The sequence below is a fragment of the Ornithorhynchus anatinus genome, chromosome 8, assembly GCF_004115215.2.
Source record: "Ornithorhynchus anatinus isolate Pmale09 chromosome 8, mOrnAna1.pri.v4, whole genome shotgun sequence".
Lineage (NCBI taxonomy): Eukaryota > Metazoa > Chordata > Mammalia > Monotremata > Ornithorhynchidae > Ornithorhynchus > Ornithorhynchus anatinus.
Genome location: NC_041735.1, coordinates 44,191,650 through 44,216,373, shown reverse-complemented (window position 1 = coordinate 44,216,373; position 24,724 = coordinate 44,191,650). Strand labels below are relative to the sequence as shown.

Genomic DNA, 24,724 nt, shown 5'->3' with positions numbered 1-24,724 from the left:
GAAATTGAAAAAGCTACAGTATATGAGTGTGGTGATTTGTTTTTCACTCTTGCTCATGGAGAACCTTCTGGCCTTTCCTATACCTTCACTAGAAAATGAAGCTCGTCTTATTTGGGTGTCAATATGGTCCAGTTGCAATACAGAAATAAATCTTGTGTTATTGCCTTCCATCATCATGATAGTAAATTGTTTTAGGCATGGCAGTCTGTTGAGCCATCAACAGAGGGGTGATTTAAATTGAACTTCCAAACTGTTTTAGCCAAGAGGGACATGGTTTTTATGATAGGGATAACTTTCTAGTAGGACCCGGACTCAGGTCAGTAATTCAGTACAATTTAGACTATTGTACCTCTATTAGAGTAATAAGTTTCAGAAAGCATTGATCTGGGCTCCTTTCAAATTCATGACCTAAAGAATAAAGGTGAAAGTTCCAGTTTCCATTTATAATTACCAGAAGAGGTAGGTAATGATCTCAGAGGCATGTCTTAAACATCAACCTTATCCAGTCCTCTTTCAGACTCCCCTGTTTTATTGCTCATGTGGAACATTTCTACCCTGGCTTAGGTTTAGTATATTATGGGGACCACTACCTATGACTACTATGTCTTGTAATCCTTCTAATCATTTTCTTTTGACTTTACCGGTGGCCCCCAAATTAGCATCTGTTAATAGTAAGTTTACAATGAAGATGTTCGTCAGTCTCATAAAATACGTAGATTTTGGTTGATTGTTGACTGTTTTTATCCAAATAAAAAATGCTCTTGATAATGTGAGCTAAGAGTTGAAGCTGTACAGATTGTCTATTTAATGGAATAGGCAGCCTTCCAAAGGAACTGACAAGCTTTATTTCTGTTTGTTGTTTTTTCTCCTTACAGATGGACCCGATTCAGAAAGCTGTAATAAATCATACATTTGGGGTTCCTCTTCCTCATCGAAGAAAGCAAATCATATCATGCAACATTTGCCAGTTGAGATTTAATTCTGATGTAAGTTTATTATTTAGTACACTTTAAAAATGTATTTTATTTCTACTCCGTCAGGAAGAGAGCTCCTCTGAATATTCTTTGCCAGTAACTGAGCACGGGATAAAGCTAACAGATTTTTTAAACCCTCAAAAAGTTTTTTAGCTTGGGTTCCAGTGTCCGTAACAATGGTTCAGAAGAGTAAATAGTGCATGTGCTTACGGTTGCAATTTAAAGGCACTAGTTGATAATTAGCACTCTTCATGGAACATACAAACACTCTGGTGTGCTGACCTGTTTCTAAAGGCCAAATTGAACAGAGTAGTACAGTAGTAGAACTTATTGAGTGCCCGCTTGGTGCTCAGTGCTTGGGAAGTACAAAATGAAGAAAAGAGAAACTTTCTCTGTCCATCCACGGCTTATTCTCTAATGGTGGAGATACATATAAAAACATTTATAGATAGACTAGCCAGGATGAACCATTGACTATTCAGTTGAATAAAAGTTTTTGCAAAAGTTCGGAGGAGGGATATAAATAAGGTCATAAGGGTTAGAGATGACTGATGAGGTTAATGTAGAATGCTGGTGTGTGTTAATCAAAAGTAAAGGAGGTGGGACCTTGTAACACAGGGAACTTGTCGACCGACTCTGCTGTGTTGTATTCTCCCAAGTGCTAGGTACAGTGCTTTGTGCCACGGTAAGCACTCAGTAAATACCATTGATTAATTGGTTGATTGTTCAGATCAGAGCATTGCCAGGCTCTTCTGGTTAAACCCATTGAGATATTGTTCATGATGGCTGTGAGGAGGGGCTCCTTTAGCCCAAGAAATTAGTTCAGTTCCCTCTTCCTTCAGGGATTCCAATACAATCAAAGATTCCAGAAATCTGGGTCAGCTGAGACTTGTTGGGAATCCTGTAAGAGACCCTGAAAAGGGAGCCCCACCAACAACCTATTGTCCTAACATTATCTTGTACCTTAGGGGTTGGTCTGGACTGTATTACAAAGAGAGGTTCAAAAGGCTGTGACTCATCTGGAATTGGCCTGGGTCCTTCTCATAAGGGAAGCGGGAGAATCCCCGTGGGTGGCATGCACTGATTACCATATGAGTGCTGAGGTCATGTGGTACCCTCAGGATCTGTAGGTTCCGCAGTGAATGGGTCAACAGCCAATGTGACAGTGTCATAGGACCATATTTTAAAGCCAGAAAAATTAACGACAGGCATTTTACAGACATTTTCTTCAATGTACAGATTGTCCTAATGTTCTTTGAAAACTCTCAAATTCTTATGAAAACTCCCCTCTTTTTAAATTTTGCAGTTAAATTACTGCAAAACATACTTTAGTGGCTGTAAAACAAAAAGAGGTCATATTTTGGGAGTCATTTGACCCAGGATCTTTAAAGATCAGAGCCATGAGATTTACTTTTCCATTGAGTAGTAATTGTCCATCTACAATCCTCAGAATGATAAGAACACTTAATCTATTTGTCTCAAGTGGGACAACCTGATTACCCTGTATCTACCCCAGCGCTTAGAACAGTGCTGTACACATAGTAAACGCTTAACAAATACTAACATTATTATTTGAGGTGACTTGATGGGACACCTTGTTGCCAACGTTTATTTTTAACAACTTAGTAGGATAGCAATCCTTTTTTCTGCCCATCATTTTCCAAAGATGATTTTTAAAAACAGTTGGCAGTTTTATGCACAGTTGTTTGCCATTTTAGTTGCTTCAAAATAGAGAAGAGAAATCGATTAGTACTCACTGTTTAGTGATTTCGTGCAGTATACTTTGCTTTAAGGCCAATTCAGGCTTGACCTTTTTACGCTGGAAGCCTGTCCACAAAAGCAGTATCGGAGTCACCCTGCTGGGACTGTCCTTAGGACAGCAAATCTTCTCTGCACATTTTCTCTTTGGAATTTTCAGTTATTTCACTGTCAGTTAAAAGAACTCCAAATCTCAACCATATTAGCGTTCCACAGTAAGAGCAGGGGAGGAAGTAAGCCGGAATGGGGCATCAGGAAAAGAATAAGTGCCACACACCTCTTCAGGTTTGAGCTATTTTCCAGCTAATGTTTTGTTTTTCTTTTTTTGGTGGGGGCTGAGTCGCATTCGTCCACGGATCCTCAGTTCTGTGGGTGCTGGGCATCCCTCACCGGTATATGTGCCAAGGGGCAGGCTTCGCACACACTTGAGTCCATACTACAGTTGTGCCAAGCGGCCACTCAACCACCAGCAGCATTATGTGCTCCCACAGTGACAAGCCAGTGTAACTCTGGGCAGGGCCCAGAGGAAGACTGACCTACAGGCTTGTTGCTCCTGCTCTTTCTTCCAGGGCTACGAGGCCTTAGGTGACAAGACCTGTGATTTTCCACCGTTCTCACTGGGCCGCAGGGTTACTTGGAACAGTTCTTGCCTTCGTCATCTTGGTTTCTTAATGCTTCACCTCTCCTTCCTTTCCCCTGTTCCGTGGCAGCTGGTGTTCTCGGAATAGCCAAATGTTCAAAGGAGCCACCGTCACAATATTAGTTTGTCATGAGTGATTTTCATGTTCACCCGTGTTTAATGGTGAAATCCTGTTTATTCCTGGAAGCTTAAGGCAGTGTCTCCTCACAGCTCCAGGACTCTGCCCCAAACTGTCTCAAGGGTGGGTAGTGTTTATGAAAAGTGTGTTCTAAGGAAGAATAAAATACTACAGGCTGGATTATTTTCTCAACCTATACAGTGTTAACTCAGCAATGTACGGCTTTGAACTGAGCAGTGGACAGGCTAAAATACTACAGGCTGGATTATTTTCTCAACCTATACAGTGTTAACTCAGCAATGTACGGCTTTGAACTGAGCAGTGGACAGGCTCGAACTGCAAAAGCAAGGGTTGAATTGCGTAAATTTAGGTTCTGCGGTTGTCCATATAATTCAGAAATAAAGTAGTCTAGTCCCCTTTACTACTGGGTTTTGGTGTAATTTTCAACTTAAGTTCTCTAACTTGATGATCTTCACAATTAAGTAATAATGGTAGTAATGATAATAATAGTGTTAAGCGCTATGTGCCAAGTACTGTATTAAACATTGTGGTGAATACAAGATAACCATTGTCCCACTTAAAGTTTACAGTCTAAGTACGAGAGAGAAGGGGTATGGGATCCCCTTTTTACAGATGAGGAAACTGAGGCCCAGAGAAGTCAAGTGACTTGCCCTAGGTCACACAGCAAGCAAGTGGTGGTTTCAGGATTATAACCCAGGTCTTCTGACTCCCAAGCCCATGCTCTTGCCACTAGGCCACAATGTTTCAAATTCCTGGTTGGTTTAGAATTTTCCAGTGTACATTGGAGGATTCCAATTGACATCCATCCCACATCTCCAGCCAAAGGAAAATGCGAAAGGCCAGGAAAGAGTTGGCATTGGGAATTAGGAGAGACCCAATCCTAAAAAGCCGAAAGAAGAAGGAGGAGGGCTGTTTTTGTATCTTCCAGACTACCCTAGGTAGACAGAGGCCTGGGAGAGTCTGGCAAAGCTAAACTGGATTGTAAGAACTTCGAAGGCAATGATCGCATGTATATACCCTACTGTTATATAGGGTATAACAGTAACAGTCCCTACTGTTACGCTTTCCCAGTACTTAGTACACTGCTGGGACCATACCAAGTGCTCAGTAAGTACCACTGATTAATTGATTGATTCTCTTTGCCAAATCCTTTTACCAGCCCCTCTCTTCCTTCCATCAGGTTTACTTCATTTCTATTCCTTGTGGTCATTCTGTTTGCCCTTCCCTTCCTTGTCCCATTACCCCACCCCTGACCTTTAGCTGTTCTTTAGAATAGTTCATTTGGTGATCGAAGTACTCTCCACTTGGTTATGATTTTGGCAGAACTAAGCTCTGGATCAACTGGTCTAGTATTTATTACCTGTCCTCAGCAATACCTGTAAGCTCCCAGGAATGAGTTAATTTTTGAAATGGCTGGTAAGCTTTTTTTTAAACAAAAAAAACCTCTCCAGTGAAAAGCTGTATCTGCCATTGAATGTGGGGAAACCAATTCTCACTTCTTTTGAAGGCTTTTCAGCCCAAAGGGAGTACAGTAGACAGATGGTGTTGCAAACACAAGCAAATGTTTGCAAAAATTCTAGTTAATCCCACCCTGTCCTTCTACCCAAGTACCTGACCTATAGGGCATTTTCATTTAGGAAGAAGTCGAGCATCCTCATACTTCAGAGTAAGTGTAGAAATGCTCTTAAGGACTTTTAAGGCCTTGGGCTTAGTAATTAAAAGGTTAGCGATATAACCCTCTTTATATGACAAGACATCTGTCTGATTACTAATCTCCCTAAGTACTTATGGGGCTATCTAAGGATTTAAGTTTTCTTGATTCTTTTCTTAAAGAATTGATAAAACATAAAACATTTCTATTCCATCCAACATTGCAATTCTTAGCAAGGCCGTCTTTCTGTAAACTATTCTTTTTTGAATCACTAAATTTGTATCTTTGCTTTATGAAATGTTTTGCACTTCAAATCCTCTGTTCCAGTGAAATAGCAGCGCAGATTTTTTAATCAATAATTCTTTTCATCTAAGGACCAGGAGACCTCAATTTTCTTTCCTTCCCAATTTCATTTTTCTCACCTTGCCTGAAAGCACAGCCTATAGTGCTTGCTATACTGTTCATGTAACAATACACTCACTACATATGCTCCCCAAGGCAGAAATAGCTTTCTCTTAAAACAATATTTTGCATTTTATTGTTGTATAGTCTCTATTCCCAAGATTAATAATTGAATAAAGGCCTGTAAATAGTAACTAAATGTATTAGCCCTCCCAGTTCTGCTTACCAGCCCTCCTTCACCATTCTTCTATGTTTGCCTAGACAAAATATCTCCCACTTTTCCAGGGTGAATGGATATAAAGTTATTCTCGGGATCAAATCCAATCATGAACAGAATATGGGTGAGGGCCCAGGACCCTGCTCTTTGGCTTCCTCTCTCATTAAGTAGAGCTTCAGGACCAAGAAATCTATGCAAGCCCCACATCAATCCGGCAGAATCCGTCTGTGCAGAGCACTAAACTAAGCACTTGGACGATTACAGTATGCGTACTTATTTTGTAGGGGCAGAACAGTTAGAAGTAATAGAATATTTGCTGGATCTGTGCCATCAGGATGTAAACTTTCGAACAGAGACCCACCTGCAGAATGTCTCATGGAAAACTTGTTTAATAGGAATTCCAAAAATAGAAATAATAATTGTGGATTTTGTTAAGCACCTACTATGTGCCAAGCACTGAACTAAGTACTGGGGTAGAGACAGGAAAATCAGGACCCACATAGGGCTCACAATAAAAGTAGGAGGGAGAACAGGTATTGAATCCCCATTTTGAAAATGAGGGAACTGAGGCACAGAGAAGTTAAGTGACTTGCCCAGGGTCATACAGAAGGATATATGCCAACTTCTGCTGTTTCACTTATGGGGTCGACACTTCAGCATCAACCTTGTTCTATTTGTAGTTCTCACCAAGAATACTGTAACATCCTTCTGAGATGGTATAGAGTCTCCATTTAGCACAGAAAGCAAACAGTGACAGAAAAATGAAGTGCTCTCTCTGAATATGTGTAATTTAATGGAAAAGCAGTGTGGCCTGGATAAGAGAGTATGGTCCTGGGAGTCAGACGATTTGGGTTCTAATTCCACTTCCTCTGCTTGTCTGCCATGTTAACTTGGGTAAGTCACTCAACTTCTATGGGCCTCAGTTCCCTCATTGGTAAAATGAGGATTCAATTCCTGTTCTTTCTCGTATTTAGACTGTGAACCTGTGATCCTGATTATCTCATATCTACCCCGGCTCTTAATACAGTGCTCAGCACAAAGTAAGCACTTAAATACTATTATTATTTATTATTAACAGATTCAGAATCTAGGACTCAGATTCATGACTGCTCATCATTTACATTACATGCCAATCAGAGGCTCAGTCAGGTGGACCATTGGCCATCTTCCAGTGAAGCTGCTTTCATTTGGTGGTCTGCCATTCCTCTGGCAATAGTCTCCTCAACCAGGGCTAGGCAAGTAGAGTTCTGTTTGGTAATAGAACCACAGTTATCACACAGTTATCACAGTTTAGAGGCACCTCTTAGTCATTCACCAAGAGATATCCTGTAGTATTCTTGTTTAATTCTGAATTTTAAATGCTAAGAAATTGCAGGGTCAAACCTCATTGCCAGGCAATTAAACCAAGACTGGTTTTTAAGCTATTGCTTCTATTATGAAAGTCACCATTGGAAAATCACTCATTTTTAACGAGGCCAATTTTTATTTTCTGTCATTATTACTTATTTTAATCAGAAGAGATGTCTGGCAGATTAGAGCCCTTCCCCACCCCCCAAAGAATCAGAGATCGTGTTTAATTCCCACCTGTGTATTCTTTCCCAGCACTTAGTTCAGTTCTCTGCACACATTAAGTGCTTAATAAATGCTATTATCATTATTACTTATACTACTGTGCCCTATACACACTAAAGGCTCATTGCACAAACACTGAATATTCTTCAAGAGGCAATATTAGCATCAACCATGTGCCTGGGTGTAGGGCCTATGAATAACTCATTTTTTAAAAAATCCAGGTTCTTTGTAAAATGTCCTAGAGCCTGAGATTTTAATTTTTGACTGTACTTTACTTTTCACTGTGACCTCCCTTCCTCCTCTCTCGCCCCGCTCCAGTCTATTCTTCACTCCGATGCCCGGCTCATCTTCCTGCAGAAACGAGCTGGGCATGTCACTCTCCTTCTTAAACAACTCCAGTGGTTGCCTATCAACCTCCGCTCCAAACAGAAACTCCTCACTCTAGGCTTCGAGGCTCTACATCACCTTGCCCCTTCCTACCTCTCCTCCCTTCTCTCTTTCTACCGCCCACCCCGCACGCTCCGCTCCTCTGCCGCCCACCTCCTCACTGTCCCTCGGTCTCGTCCATCCCGCCGTCGACCCCCGGGCCACGTCCTCCCGCGGTCCCGGAACGCCCTCCCTCCTCACCTCCGCCAAACTGATTCTCTTCCCCTCTTCAAAACCCTACTTAAAACTCACCTCCTCCAAGAGGCCTTCCCAGACTGAGCTCCTCTTCTCCCTCTACTCCCTCTGCCACCCCCCCTTTACCTCTCCGCAGCTAAACCCTCTTTTCCCCCTTTCCCTCTGCTCCTCCACCTCTCCCTTCCCATCCCCACAGCACTGTACTCGTCCGCTCAACTGTATATATTTCCATTACCCTATTTATTTTGTTAATGAATTGTACATTGCCTTGATTCTATTTAGTTGCCATCGGTTTTTACGAGATGTTCTTCCCCTCGACTCTATTTATTGCCATCGTTCTTGTCTGTCCGTCTCCCCCGATTAGACTGTAAGCCCGTCAAACGGCAGGGACTGTCTCTATCTGTTGCCGACTTGTTCATTCCAAGCGCTTAGTACAGTGCTCTGCACATAGTAAGCGCTCAATAAATACTACTGAATGAATTGAATGAAAGAGATATGGGAGTGCACCTCAGTGGTCAAAACCCCCTATTTTGCCCAACTATGTAGTCTCTGAAAATTGCAGAGGCTGCTTGAATTGATTCCATGCAATCTCTAAAAAGGTTGGCCTCTAACTCCTCCTGCCGAAGCTCCTGGCAGGTCTCACAGGATCTCGTGTGGGGCTCTCTTTTAAATTAATTTTTCAGGCTGCTCTGAAACTGATCTTTCAAGTTAGAATGTTCTCTGCGACGTGCATGGTTATTTTGAGCCTGGCTTGAAGAGCTTGGCTATCCCACCGGTGCTGTTTCCTCCTCAAAGGGAAGTTCCTGTGACATGGTCATTTAGTTTCATGAAAAGAGTGATGGAACTTGATGTGAATCACTTGCATGGTCTGTCAGCGTCACTGCCGCTTTAAAGCAGCCTGGCTCTCAAGTGTTTCATTAAAGTGTCTGGGCTCTGACTGAGTCTTAAACAAATGAGAGATGCCTTTTTAAGGGTCATTACTCTGGCTGTGTGGCAGAGATACACCCCGTGCATCAGGTGCGATGATTTCCACTCCTTGAGCACAACTGAGAGAGGCCGTAGCTGTAATTCTCGGAGAAGAACAAGGGATATCACACTGGGCTCCCGTGGACCGTGAAGCGCAGTGCAAAAAGGGGCAAAAGTGCAGGCTGAGAGCAAAGGAATCCACTTGAAGAAACAGTCTTCTCTGGACGCCTCTCTGAAATGAAGCTGCGGCAATTGGGGCTTTTCAGGGATCCCACAGGATTAAGCTCAAACAGTCCTGAAAATCCTGAGGATTATTTGAGATACATGAAGGAGAAAGAACTAGGGGGAGAAGACCCCCTGCCACCCCTATGTTTAGCACATCTGAGAGATTCTTTTTGACACACTGGCTCTCCCATCTCTCTGGTGTTGGAAATTCTGAAGGAGTAAAGGGCAGAGGGGAAAAGGTTACTTTTAAATGTGAACAGAGGGGGTAGCATGTGACTCGGCTGGTGAAAGAGATTTGTAATTCTCAGAGATATGTTGGGTGGAAATTCTGTGGAGTGGCCTTTTCATCAGGCAGCCATTACAGGTTGCATCGGAGTTATTTCAAGGGTCTGACTATACACTGGCTAATAAGTTTAATGGGATACCACCAACGGAGACGTAGTCACATAGTGAGATGACAGTTGATCAATCGGCCAGTGGTATTGTGGAACTCATACCATGTACAGAGCACTATGCTGAGGGCCTGGGAGAATGTAATGGAATAAGTAGACAATAATAATAATAATAATGTTGGTATTTGTTAAGCGCTTACTATGTGCAGAGCACTGTTCTAAGCGCTGGGGTAGACACAGGGGAATCAGGTTGTCCCACGTGGGGCTCACAGTCTTCATCCCCATTTTACAGATGAGGGAACTGAGGCACCGAGAAGTTAAGTGACTTGCCCACAGTCACACAGCTGCCAAGTGAAAGAGCCGGGATTTAAACCCATGACCTCTGACTCCAAAGCCCGAGCTCTTTAGCTTCTCAGCGGGGAATAAGGCTAAACCCTTATTCAGCAACTGATAATTCATACTGGAAAGAAACCCTACAAATAAACTTGACCAAAGAGGTTTCACATCGTTTTCCCACACTAAGCATCCAACAGAATTAGAACTCAACAGGCAAAAATTATGTTACCAAGGTCAGACTGCCTGGTATACTTGTGTGTGTCTCTGTGGCACTATGGGTCATTTCTAGGACCAGGTAGTACTTGCTCATTCAGAGAAATCCATCAATCAATCATATTTATTGAGCACCTACTGTGTTTAGAGAACTGTACAAAGCACCTGGAAGAGTTCAATATAACAAGGATCCCTGCCCTCGAGGAGCTTATAATTTAGCAGTTAGGGCCAAATGAGACAGTAGGTTCCCTGTCATTGCTGAAGGGGAGGTGGATTAGGGGACAAGTGCGAGTCCCGGAGGGAGGAACTGGCCTTGTTTTGACCAGTCGAGGGGCTTACTGCAATAACATTGCTGCTGCCTGAGCTACTGGTTAGCCTGAGCAAAGGCTACAGGTCACACTACCAAAGACTTGGAAAAGACCCCTAATTTAAAAAATTAAATGGGCCTTTATCAGGGTTTGAGTCACATAAGCCCTGGTGGAATTAGGAACTGTAGGTTTATAAAACTGTATTTCACAGCCGCGGTTAAACTTCAGATTTTCAAAGGGACTCTAAGGTCAGTGCATGACTTAAAATATTTTCTAATTCCTCATTTACTAGCAACTTAAGGGCTACTTAGAAGTCTTTTCACTGGTCACCTGGTAATGAGATATCTTGTGTGCTCTCCAGTTAGATGAATGAGGGCTAAAGTACTATGCTTGCTCTAGAAATTAATCCAAATTCTGTTTAAATCTTAACTATTTCATTTTCTGACTTCCTATATGAAGCATGTTTCTTATATGAGAAAGATAAGGAATTAGTGAATTAGTAAAATCCTGGAAAACTTTTTAAAATGGGGCTGATACTAAAAATCTACGGATAAACATATCAGAACGACGTTGTGACAGAAGAAGGGATGTTCTGAAGAGGGTTGTCCATGGAGTCGCTATGGGTCGGAAATGACATTCGAAGAAGTACTAGTTAGCATTGTGTGCAAACTTGGGATCTTAAAAGTGAAAATTCCCTTCTATTGTAATCCAGTGTTAAAAATTTTGCCTTATTTTATTCTTCACCCTTATTCATTTTAGCAATTGATGAATGAGCACAATCACTTTATAGAAGAGTCATGGAGAAAGAGAGGACTGGCGGGGGTTGTTTGCACATCAGTCAATCAGCGGTCTTTTTTGAATGCTTACTGTGTGCAGAACACTGTACTAAACACTTGGGAGTGTGCAGTGGGAGTTGGTAGACCCAATTGCTGCCCTCAAGGAGCTTATAGTTTAGTGGTGGGGGCAGTGACACATTAAAATAAATTGCAGTTAGGAGAAACAGTAGAATATAAGTATGGTGCAGTGGGGTGAGAATCAAAATGCTTAAGGGGTATAGACTCAAATGCATAGTTGACACAAGAAGAGAGGAGGTTAGGTAGGTGCAAAATTTGGTGGCATTAAAGCCAATGATAAGGAGTTTCTGTTTGAACAACTAATAGTATACATTAAGCATGCACAGTGTTGAAGAGCACTGTACCCTGTGCTTGAGAGATTACAATATGGCACTCCATCACCTTGCCCCCTCCTAACTCTCCTCCCTTCTCTCTTTCCACTGCCCACCCCACACGCTCCGCTCCCCTGCCGCCCACCTCCTCACCGTCCCCCGTTCCTGCTTATCCCGCCATCGACCCCTGGGCCACGCCCTGCCGCGGTCCTGGAACGCCCTCCCTCCTCACCTCCGCCAAACTCATTCTCTTCCCCTCTTCAAAACCCTACTTACACCTCACCTCCTCCAAGAGGCCTTCCCAGACTGAACTCCCCTTCTCCCTCTACTCCCTCTACCGCCCCCTTCACCTCTCCACAGCTAAACCCTCTTTTCCCCCCATTTCCCTCTGCTCCTCCCCTCTCCCTTCCCATCCCCTTAGCACTGTACTCGTCTGCTCAACTGTATATATTTTCATTACCCTATTTATTTTGTTAATGAAATGTACATCGCCTTGATTCTATTTATTTGCTATTGTTTTAATGAGATGCTCATTCCCTTGATTCTATTTATTGCTATTGTTCTTGTCTGCCCGTCTCCCCCGATTAGACTGTAAGCCCGTCACTGGGCAGGGACTGTCTCTATCTGTTACCGATTTGTACATTCCAAGCGCTTAGTACAGTGCTCTGCACACAGTAAGCACTCAATAAATACTATTGAATGAATGAATGAATGAATTTGCCCACCAGGAGCTTACAGCCTAAGGGGTTGAGGGCCATTGGAAGTTTTTGAGGAGTGGCGAGATGTGGACTGAACTTTTCTTTAGATAAATGATCCAAGAAGCCGATGAAGTATGGACTGAAGTGGGGAAGAGACTGGAGTCAAGGAGGTCAGTGGTGAGGGCCCTGCAGTATTCGAGATGGGATATGATATGTGCTTGGACCAGAGTGATAGTAGTTTAGGTGGGGAAGAAAGGGTGGATTCTAGAGCTGCTGGGAAGGTAGAACTGATAGGATTTGTTTTGGGTAGGGAATGTCTTTGTCACCAGATTGTTCTTTCCAAGCGCTTAGTACAGTGCTGTGCACACAGTAAGTGCTTAATAAATACGGATGAATGAATGAATGATTTGGTGACAGACTGAATACATGAGTTGAATGAGAGAGGAGAGTCAAGGATGATGCCAAAGTTATGGGCTTGTGATATAGGGAGGATGGTGGTGTTGTCTACATTTTACGGTATTTAAGCGCTTGAAATGTAGTAGGCACTGTTCTAAGCACTGGGATAGATACAAGCTAATCAGATTGGGCATAGTCCTTGTCCCACATGAAACTCCTGGTCTTAATCCCCGTTTTTTAGATGAGGTAACTGAGAAGTTAAGTGACTTGCCCAAGGTCACACAGCAAAAAAGTGGCAGAACCAGATTTAGAATTCAGGTCCTTCTGACTACCAGGCCCGTGCTCTATCCACTAGACCATGCTGTTTCTCCGGAAAGTTGGGAGGACGGGGTTTGGGTGAGAAAATGAGGAGTTCAGTTTTGGATATGTTTAGTTTAAGGTGTTGGTGGCACGTCTAAGTAGAGATGGCCTTAAAGCAGCAGGAAATGTGATCCTGCAGTAAAGGAGAAAGGTCGGGGGTGGAGGTGTAGATTTGGGAATCATCCGCACAGAGATATAATAGTTGAAGCCACGGTAGCGAAGGCGTCCTCCAAGGGAAGAAGTATAGTGTAAAATAGGTAACTCATGAAAGTGTGTTCTCTTCAGGTGGAGTTTGTTTTTATACCTGATTATTGTTTCCTTTCTAATACCTACAACTAGTCACTGTTTTCTATTTCCTGTGGACATGGCTCACCATTTTTTATGGTATTTGTTAAGCTCTTAAAGTGGCAAGCACTGTACTAAGCACTGGAATCGACAAGATCTAATCAGTTGGACACAGTCTGTGTACCACGTGGGGCTCACAGTCTTAATCCCCATTTTACAGATGGGATGAACTGAGGCACAGAGAAGTGAAGTGATTTGCCCAAGATCATACAGCGGGCAATTGGCAGAGTCAGAATAGAACCCAGGTCTTCCTGACGCCCAGGCCTGTGATCTATCCATTAGGGCACACTGCTTCTCACCTTTGATATTAACTTCTGCTCTCTGTTGAATCATTTTTATCTGCTCTAAATTCTCTGTGGGTATGGTTTTATTTGAATTTCTGATTTTGAATGAATATCAACACCACAGCTACTTCTTGGAAAATATCAAAGCCCTACTGGGCCAATTGCATGTACCTTGTAGGCCTTCCCCCCCAGGGCCCACCCTTTTGGAATAACTTCATCAAACAATCACAGTCAGGCGTCCAACACCTTATTTAAATGCAAAGTATATGCAGAGGAACAGCCTGAGGGATGTGTTGTCTCTGCCCAATTTAGAGTTTTTGCATGAATTAAAAATGATGGTAAAGGTTACAATAGCCATAGGGAACTGATTCCTTGGTAGAAGAGATTTCAAAATGGCACACGATGAAAGTTTCACTTTTCAAAAGATAAGTTAGAGTTTAGGCAGTGGTTGGAAAATTTAGGATGCGAATGGTTGAACAGCAGATTTCTAATAATTACTTTTAATAATCATTCATGATAAAAGGCTGTTATGCAATTTATTTTTGTTGGGTTTAAAGAAGTGTCTTTGTAATATAAGTAATGTATCCAAGAGATTAGAATCTAGTAAACTTATCGTGCACAGGTTTATTCATATACCAGCTGTTTCTGTGTGAGTGCAAACCCTTCCTTGAATTCTCTTTATAAAAAATAAGGATTTAGAAGGTGGTCCATGAACAGGTTTTATCCATTTCTCAGGCATAGCTTATTTTCTCTGCATCAGCGGACTTGTCATGATAATCAACTTTTTTGTCCCAACCATCAATCACTCTTGATTACAGCTGGGTAAAAGTTCTGTTCTGTTGATCAGCTCATCAGTGCACATAATATTACACCTGGAGACCAGTGAAAATCATCCCTCTAAGGGAGAAGTATTTGCCTTCAAGGCTTTTGTCAACGGAATTTTCATTTACATTTTGGTCTTGTTCCCCTGTCAGTTCTGTCTTTGACTTAATCTCTTCTTTTATCTAAGTGATTTTTTTTTTCTGAATGATATTTCTAAATTCTGTTGATTACTCTTTGGTTATCGAAGAGTACATTTTAGTCATGTTTTTTTTTGTAAACTAAACTGTGCATTCCAATAAGCTCTGTTCTTAGTGGTAACCTTTTTACCCTTTATTGTACAGTTGCTATAGGAACGACAATGATATAAATGCCAAATTAAATGACTACTCAGGAATCTGGTAGAAAATAATTTACCATATGTTTTCTTCGAATACTTGCATGACGAATTTGCCCATTTTCAATGGTTCCTTAGGCAGTTTGGCATTGGCTGGAATTGGAAAGCTGTAAAAAATGTGACTTTATTGAAATTTTTATAACCATGTACACTGGCAAAAGCAAGGAATTAAGTGACAGGGCTTTATATAAGAATACTGTGAAATATGGTGAAAAATTGTTTTGCTCGCTTATTTACATTGTAATCCTCTTAGCAAATTAAATGTTTGGCTGGAATATTGATTTTCATAATTAACAATAACAATAATGATGGTATTCGCTAAGTGCTTATTATGGGTCAAACACTGTTCTAAATGCTGGGATAGATACAAGGTTATCAGGTTAGATGTAGTCCTTATCCCACATTGGGCTCACAGTTTTAATCCCCATTTTATAGATTCATTCATTCATTCAATCCTATTTATTGAGCGCTCACTGTGTGCAGAGCACTGTGATAAGCACTTGGAAAGTACAATTCGGCAACAGATAGAGACAATCCCTACCCAGCAACGGGCTCACAGTCTAGAAGACTATCAGGGTATCAGATTGTCCAACCTGGGGCTCAGAGTCTTAATCCCCAATTTACAGATGAGGTAACTGAGGCACAGAGAAGTGAAGCGACTTGCCCAAGGTCACACAGCAGGCAAGTAAGTGGCAGAGCCGGTATTAGAGAAGCTGTGTGGCTCAGTGGAAACAGCACGGGCTTAGGAGTCAGATGTCATGGGTTCTAATCCCGGCTCTGCCACCTGTCAGCTGTGTGACTTTGGGCAAGTCACTTAACTTCTCGGTGCCTCAGTTACCTCATCTGTAAAATGGGGATTAAGACTGTGAGCCTCCCGTGGGACAACCTGATCACCCTGTATCTACCCCAGCGCTTAGAACAGTGCTCAGCACATAGTAAGCGCTTAACAAATACCAACATTATTATTAGAGCCCAGGTATTCTAATTCCCAGGCCCATTCTCTAGCCACAAAGCCATGTTGCTTCCCCTGATTCACCGAAGAAAGCCATTCAGGAAAGAAGTGGGGGTCATGTCATGGCAAATCCCATACCTCAACAATATAGGGGAAGCCTGCCCCAGGAGCTAACCAAGCTTTCCGGTGGCACGCAGGAGTAGTTGAGAAACAGAAAAGAGCACCAGCAGCTACCATCACCTCCTCCGATGTTGGGCTGAAAGCTGTTGCGGTCAGGAACCTGTTTGCATGCCCTCTCTACTAATCTTCCACTCCCAGCTCACAGCTTTTTAGCATCAGGGAAGCTGCGGGCTGCCAAACCTATTCCGTCCCCCAGGCAGCAGGTCCACTGCCTACCTTGTGTCCCCTCCCAACCCTACTTGTGTTCCCACTCCTCTCTGCAGCCCAGACTGTCCCCCTGCTGGAAAACAGCAGGCCTCAGTCAGATTGGCGGAGAGGTGAACTTCAGGCTACCCAGGGGTCCGGTCCGGGCATGATGCCTCTTCTCTGATCCAGATCCCAGCTCCCTTGTTAGTCAGTCGGCACTTATAGTCTGCAGAGCAATAATAATAATAATGTTGGTATTTGTTAAGCGCTTACTATGTGCAGAGTGCTGTTCTAAGCGCTGGGGGAGATACAGGGTGATCAGGTTGTCCCATCTGGGGCTCACAGTTTTAATCCCCATTTTACAGATGAGGTAACTGAGGCACAGAGAAGTTAAGTGACTTGCCCACAGGCCCACAACTGACAAGTTGCAGAGTCGGGATTCAAACCCATGACCTCTGACTCCCAAGCCCGGGCTCTTTCCACTGAGCCATGCTGCTTAGTGCTTGGGAGAGTACAATACAACAGAGTTTGTCCGTTTCCTGCCCACAAGGAGCTTACAGTCGAGAGTCTTGTTGCCTTGACTTTTCTTTCTCCCCTCCTCTATCAATCGATGGTATTTATTGAGCACTTACTATATGCAGAACACTATGCTAATCACTTGGGAGAGTACAGTACAACAGAGTTGGAAGATGCATTCCCTGCCCACAATGAGCTTTCAATCTAGAGGCTCTTTTAGTGGCTCTATAGGTTGTGGAGCTCCAGGTTCCCCACTCCTCTCTGGATCGCCATCACAGTTTCTGTGTAATAATAATAATAATGTTGGTATTTGTTAATCGCTTACTATGTGCCAAGCACTGTTCTAAGCACTGGGGTAGACACAGGGGAATCAGGTTGTCCCATGTGGGGCTTACAATCTTAATCCCTATTTTACAGATGAGGTAACTGAGGCACCGAGAAGTTAAGTGACCTGCCCAAAGTCACACAGCTGACAAGTGGCCGAGCCGGGATTCGAACCCATGACCTCTGACTCCAAAGCCCTGTACTCATTAACCAATTTTAACACGGTATTTCCAAGACACAAAAGAAAACATGGTAGTGTTGGAAGCATCAGAAAGGCACGACCTGAGATGAATAGCACACATGGCGTATGGATAGAGCCCGGGCCTAGGAGTTATGTTATGAGTTCTAATCCCGCCTCCGCCACCTGAATGCTGTGTGGCTTTGGGCAAGTCACTTCACTTCTCTATGCCTCAGTTTCCTCATCTACATAGTGGGGATTGAGACTGTAAGCCCCACATGGGTCATGGACTGTGTCCAACTCCATTTGCTTGTATCTGCCCCAGCACTTAGTCAGTGCCTGGCACATAGTAAGCCCTTAACAAATATCATAGTTATTAATATCATTACTTGTACTTCCTTGTCTAAGTAAAGCAAACAAAATGAATGTATAACAGGGATTTTATCATTTTACCACATTCTTTTTCTCCTAGTTGGTTATGCACTGTATGACCTGCCTGCTCTGACTCTCCACTCCGTACATTCACTAATGGTTCTAATATCTATCAAACTATTACAGTTAATTTGCTAAAAATATGCACTTCAGTCAATGTTAAGTCTCAGCTAACTTTGAAGGAAAATGGACATAAGGATGTAGTTAGGTCCATAGGAAATTTAGATCTCACTGCCCTTGGGAATTTTCTGAAAATGAAGAATGGGAAAAAAGGATTTTTCAGGGTCAGTTTAATTAACAAATCTGAACATAACAGAAAGCTTGAGGGGGAATAAATCGGCCGCTCAGTAATTATCATTGATAGTTATAAATTGGGGATCTGCCTTCTTTTTATGTCCTTCTTGATCACATACCTTTCAAAATCCGTACTTGCCAGAAATATATTATGGTAGAACAGACGGGCAAGTAGATTTGTGGAAGGAAAGAAGAGCAGTTTGAGGGGAAGGAGGAAGGATGTGGGCTTCGCCAAATTTTCTTCAGTGACACAGAACAGGTTCTGGAACTGTTCCCACATTGAAACCCAAATGCCCCCTCTCCGCTCCACTTGGAACCTGCTATACTGAGTCATATTGTTGGTGAAGTCAAAAGGGTGGAAGAGTGAACAGAAATACTTTCTGACAGCCTTCTTTCATAATGTTGGAGTAAGACAGTGTGTCCTTGCAGAGAGCACAGTGAGACTGCAGAGGATCGGGGCACAGTTTTATGGGTCACTTAACATTATGCAAGACTTTTAAAAAATTTTCCACTTTTTCCTACTCCACGTCAAGCATGAATATTTAAAGAAAAACAAATCTACTTCAGTGTGTGATAGAGCTTCAGCCTAAGGGCATTTTTAAGTATTATTATTACTACTCCTACTAATGTGAAATAATGCTTTGAATTTGTTTAGCACTCTTACTATTGCCAAAGCCTTTTGACATCAATTATCACATTCAATTTTCACGATATCCCTGAAAGAATATGCAGATTTTCTGGCCAAGATGACATAATGTAAGCGGTATGTATATGTTTGTGTGTAAAAGTACATATATATCTTGCTGACCTTCAGGCTCAAAGATGACACTACTAATCTTTTCTGTATAGCTGAAGAAGCTAATGCCTGATTTCTGTGCTTATAAAAATTTCCCTCTGTTGTCCTCATCCATCAACTGTCAGTGCTTAAGGTCTTTGGCATTTCACCTTCTCTGTGCAATTATAATATTATGGGTTGACCTGATTCTCCGCCTCTTGACTCCTTCTATAGTGTGGACCACTCTCCTCTACTGGAAACACAATCTAACCTTGGCTTTACTGAACCAGTCTTCTTCTGGTTCTTCTTTTACTTTTCTGGCCAATCCTCAGTTTTCATGACCGGCAATTTATTTCCCTCCCACTCACCCTCCAACTGTGAGTGCCCCACAAAGGTCTGTTCTGGATGTTCTTTTCTTCTCCTAGTTCACTCACTCCCATGGGCGACTCTTCTGTTCCCATGGCTTCAACTACAATCTCTTGTAGACAGAGAACATGTCTAACGACTCAGTTATATTGCAGTCCACCAACTGCTTAGTTCAGTGCTCTGCACACAGTCAACACTCAATAAATACCATTGATTGACTGACCATCTCTTATGCAGATATATCCCATATCTTCCTTACTAGGCCTGACCTTGTACTTTTCTGCACGCTGACATTTCCTCCTGCCTCTAGTACAGGTCTGCATGTCTGTCCTGCCAGATCTTCAAGCTCAGTATCTCCACAATTGAACTTCTCCTCTTTGCCTACAAATCTTCTCTATCACCTAACTTTCCCATCATTGGTGACAACAATCAATCCGTGGTATTTCTTGAGACCGTACTGTCTGCGGAGAACTCTACAAAGCACTTGAAAGAGTACAATAGAATAAGTAGACATGATCCCTGCCGTCAAGGAGCTTACATCCTTTCTGTCTCTCAGGCCCAGAAGTTTGGCGTTATCCTTGACTGTGCCCTCACTTGCTGAACACATCCTGTTGCTTCATCCATCAGTGAAGCATATGTATTGGGAGAGAACAATACAGTGAAGCTGATAGGCACAATCCATCTCCCTAAAAAGCTTGCAGCCTAAATGGGGAGGCAGACATTTCAGTGAAATACAGATAGATGAAATAATAGAATTCCTCTGGAACATTTCCAGGATATGTCTCTACCTCCCCATCCAACTGCCACTGCAGTTGTTCAGGTACTCCCCTCTGCCCAGATTATTTTGGTAAAATATTATTCTGCACACATTGTCCCACTCCTTAAAAACCTTATTTGTGTCCATTCTTCTCCATTTTGAGCAGAAACTCCTGACCACTGGCTTTAAGGTGCTCAATCAGCTCTCTCCTTTCTACTTGTCTATTCTCCTACTACACCCCAGCTGCCAGACTCCATTCCCCTCAAGTTAATCAATGCTCTTGTTCTCTCTCACCCCTGCATACTTGCTCATACCTTCCCACTGCATGGAACTCCCTCCCTCCATCTTCAAATTTGACTAATAGTAATAATAATATGTGCACTATAAATACTAATTTTTCTGGTTTCATTCATTCAATAGTATTTATTGAGCACTACTATGTGCAGAGCACTGTACTAAGCACTTGGAATGTACAATTGGTAACAGAGTCAGTCCCTTCCCTTTGACGGGCTTACAGTCTAATCGGGGGAGACAGACAGACAAAAACAATAGCAATGAATAGAATCAAGGGGATGAACATCTCATTAAAACAATAGCAAATAAATAGAATCAAGGTGATGTACATCTCATTAACAAAATAAATAGGGTAATGAAAATATATACAGTTGAGTGGACGAGTACAGTGCTGAGGGGAGGGGAAGGGAGAGGGGGAGGAGCAGAGGGAAAGAGGGGAAAAGAGGGTTAAGTTGTGGAGAGGGGAAGGGGGGGTGGTAGAGGGAGTAGAGGGAGAAGGGGAGCTCAGTCTGGGAAGGCCTCTTGGAGGAGGTGAGCTTTAAGTAGGGTTTAGAAGAGGGACAGAGAATTAGGTTGGTGGAGGTGAGGAGGGAGGCAGCGCCTGGCATAGAGTAAGTGCTTAATAATAATAATTATGGTATCTGTTAAGAGCTTAATACATGCCAAACGCTGTTCTAAGTGCTGGGGTAGATACAAGCTACTCAGCTTGTCCCATGTGGGGCTACCAGTCTTACTCCGCATTTTACAGACGAAGTAACTGAGGCCCAGAGAAGTTAAGTGACTTACCCAAAGTCACACAGCAGATAAATGGCGGAGCGGCGATTAGAACCCACGTCCTCTGACTCCCAAGCCCGGGCTCGTGCCACTGGACCCTGCTGTTCTATCATTATTATTATTACTGCCACTCCAGTCATGGACGTGGCCAGCAGTGATCCAGGGTTCAGTTCATGATGCTCTATCTAATTGATGTTGTTGATTGAAGTCGTTCAAAAGGCATGCCCCTGAATGTGGTTTCCCCAGACTATTCATGGTTGGGCCACACCATGAGAAGCAATATGGTCTAATGGAGAGGAGCCGGTTCTAATCCCTGCTCAACAACTTCTCTGTGTGACCTTGCATTTAGCTTCTCTGAGCCTCAGTTTCCTCATCTGTAAAATAGGCATTCAATACCTGTCCTCCTTCCTACTTAGGATGTAAGCCCCAGTGAGAAAGGGACTGTTTCTAACCTACTTATTGTGTATCCACTCCAGCGGTTAGTACAGTGCTTGCCATATAGTAGATGCTTAACAAATACCACAAGTATTTTTATTATGCGTCCCATTTTCCCTAGTATGTTTTATGTGCCCATCTTGATTATTTTTTCCACTTTCATCTCACCATTTAACATCCATCCATCCATCTGTTCTCAACACCTGCACTGGCCAGTCAAGATATGTGATGTGATAAGCATTGCTTAAATGCCAGTGGACTGACTATATTAGAGAATTTCATTGTTGGTGATCTTGCCTTTCTATTGATGTGGAGTACTGTATACCGGTGGCCCTGAGAGAACTCCTCTTTAAGTTGGGCAAGGTACCCATGATGGGGTTGATAATAATTATAATAATTTGTTTATTAAGTGCTTACTATGTACCATGCACTGGGCTAAGCCCTTGGGTAGAGATTATGCAATCAGACCAGTCACAATCCCTCTCCCACATGGTGCTAATAGTTTAAGAATGAGAGAGATCAGGATTAAATCCCTGTTTTACAAGCAATGTAACTGAGTCACAGAAGAGTTAAGCAACTTGCCCGAGGTCACGCAGCAGGCAAGTGGCAGAGCTGGGATTAGAAAACAAGTCTCCTAACTCTCAGCCTTGTGCTCTTTCCAGTAAGCTATGCTGATTCTCTTGCGATAAGACAAGCTCTCTGTCAATCATTCAAGAGTATTCAGAGCCCCTAGTATGCAGGGCACTATATTAAGTGCTTAGGACAATACAATAGAGGAAAAGACAAAAATCTTGCCCTCAAACAACAGATCTGATGGAGTAGAAGGGAAAGGAAAAATCTATATATAGGTGAATAAGCGATGGTATAACTCTAAAGAAAGTTGGATCCAGCATTTTTTTGATATCGCCAAGTATAATTTAGAGGTTCTGGCACCCCACATCACAAGTTCCATATTACCAGAGACCACCGTTAGATCCTCTCTACTAAGAAGCCATACTGCTGACATGATTCTTCTGGGAACACGATCGAGCTGAAACTCTTCTTGATTTTTGGTACTTGGCAATGTTCCAGGTTCATCGATGTACCACTTCTCCCATGTGAGTGGTATTTGTTAAGTCTTTTACTATATGTCAATTGCTGTTGTAAATGCTGGGGTAGATGTAAGTTTATCAGATTGGACACAATCCCTGCCCCACATGGCGCTCACAGTCTAAGTAGGAGGGAGAACAGGTACTGAATCTCCATTCTGCAATGAGGGAAACTGAGGCACAGAGCAGTTAAGTGATATGCCCGAGGTCACACAGCAGCAAAGCTGGATCTAGTTAACTGCCTTGCCGTACTCTACTAGTGACAGGGAAAGTCCCAGATAAGGCTCTTCTAGTTCTGATGTCCTAGTCATTGCTTAATAGTCTTTGACACCTGATGTATGTCACCCTTACTTACTTCAGTTTTTGTCAGCCTCTGTTCCTAGAATTTAGGAAATGAAAGTGTATTTTAAGTTCTGTATTCTTTAACATGGGTGACCATGCATTCTTTCTGATATGACTTAGGTTTCAATTGCTTCCTATAAGAATTTCATTTTCCTTCATTGTTAACTTCTACATGCTACAACGCTAAATGGAGTAATAAGATACTTCAAATGACACTCCCGCAGGGATCCTATAGGAAATTAAGACATTACCATAGGCTGCAATATTTTGGGAATCAGCCCTTAAATATATCAAGTCATTGGCTGCCACTCACCCTTCAAATTCATCTCTCAACCTGGAATGTTTTGGCTTCTGATAATGATGTTGTAGTACCCGAGTTAATTTTTTTTAAAAGCCCTCAATAATAATAATAATAATGTTGGTATTTGTTAAGCGCTTACTATGTGCAGAGCACTGTTCTAAGTGCTGGGGCAGATACAGGGTAATCAGGTTGTCCCATGTGAGGCTCACAGTTAATCCCCATTTTATCGATGAGGTAACTGAAGCACAGAGAAGTTAAGTGACTTGCCCACAGTCACACAGCTGACAAGTGGCAGAGCCGGGATTCGAACCCATGACCTCTGATTCCCAAGCCCGGGCTCTTTCCTCAATATATAAACATCTCTCCATGCTAGCTCTGTGTAAATTTACACTAACTCTGCCAACCTATAATAACCCTAGCTCATGTCTTCCCTCCCCTGGTCCTACAGTAGGGGTGGTGCAGCTGAATCTGATTCCTATCAATGTTTCCCAGCATGAATGTCCATAAACACACTATGTAAATCATAAACTTTGACTTTCCCGTAATTAATTCATTCATTCATTCAATAGTATTTATTGAGCGCTTACTATGTGCAGAGCACTGTACTAAGCGCTTGGGATGAACAAGTCGGCAACAGATAGAGACAGTCCCTGCCGTTTGACGGGCTTACAGTCTAATCGGGGGAGACGGACAGACAAGAACAATGGCAATAAACAGCGTCAAGGGGAAGAACATCTCGTAAAAACAATGGCAACTAAATAGAATCAAGGCGATGTACAATTCATTAACAAAATGAATAGGGTAACGAAAATATATACAGTTGAGCGGACGAGTACAGTGCTGTAGGGATGGGAAGGGAGAGGTGGAGGAGCAGAGGGAAAAGGGGAAAATGAGGCTTTAGCTGCGGAGAGGTAAAGGGGGGATGGCAGAGGGAGTAGAGGGAGAAGAGGAGCTCAGTCTGGGAACGCCTCTTGGAGGAGGTGATTTTTAAGTAGGGTTTTGAAGAGGGAAAGAGAATCAGTTTGGCGGAGGTGAGGAGGGAGGGCGTTCCAGGAACGCGGGAGGACGTGACCCAGGGGTCGACGGCGGGATAGGCGAGACCGAGGGACGGTGAGGAGGTGGGCGGCGGAGGAGCGGAGCGTGCGGGGTGGGCGGTAGAAAGAGAGAAGGGAGGAGAGGTAGGAAGGGGCAAGGTGATGGAGAGCCTCGAAGCCTAGAGTGAGGAGTTTTTGTTTGGAGCGGAGGTCGATAGGCAACCACTGGAGTTGTTTAAGAAGGGGAGTGACATGCCCAGATCGTTTCTGCAGGAAGATGAGCCGGGCAGCGGAGTGAAGAATAGACCGGAGCGGGGCGAGAGAGGAGGAAGGGAGGTCAGAGAGAAGGCTGACACAGTAGTCTAGCCGGGATATAATGAGAGCCCGTAATAGTAAGGTAGCCGTTTGGGTGGAGAGGAAAGGGCGGATCTTGGCGATAAAAGCACATATGGTTGAAAGGGTAAAGGCATTCAAGTTCATCCATTTCAAATGCATTAAGGAATTTTCATCGTCCTGAATAACCTTCTCTGAATAAAGTTGACTTGGAGTTATGGAAAAGGTCTGGGGAAAATAGGGTTATTTGCCATATGTGCATATCATGGATCTATATGGGGACTG

At 42.9% G+C, this 24,724-nt stretch overlaps 1 protein-coding gene across 1 annotated transcript in view; it reads left to right on the top strand.

The window, feature by feature from the left end:
- The window catches only part of ZNF385D (zinc finger protein 385D), a 538,924-nt gene that overhangs the window by 420,476 nt on the left and 93,724 nt on the right, over positions 1-24,724 (top strand). Inside the window, exon 5 of the mRNA XM_029070585.2 lies at positions 876-986. Within this exon, the coding sequence (XP_028926418.1) occupies positions 876-986 (111 nt within the window). The remainder of the gene's footprint in view (positions 1-875; positions 987-24,724) is intronic.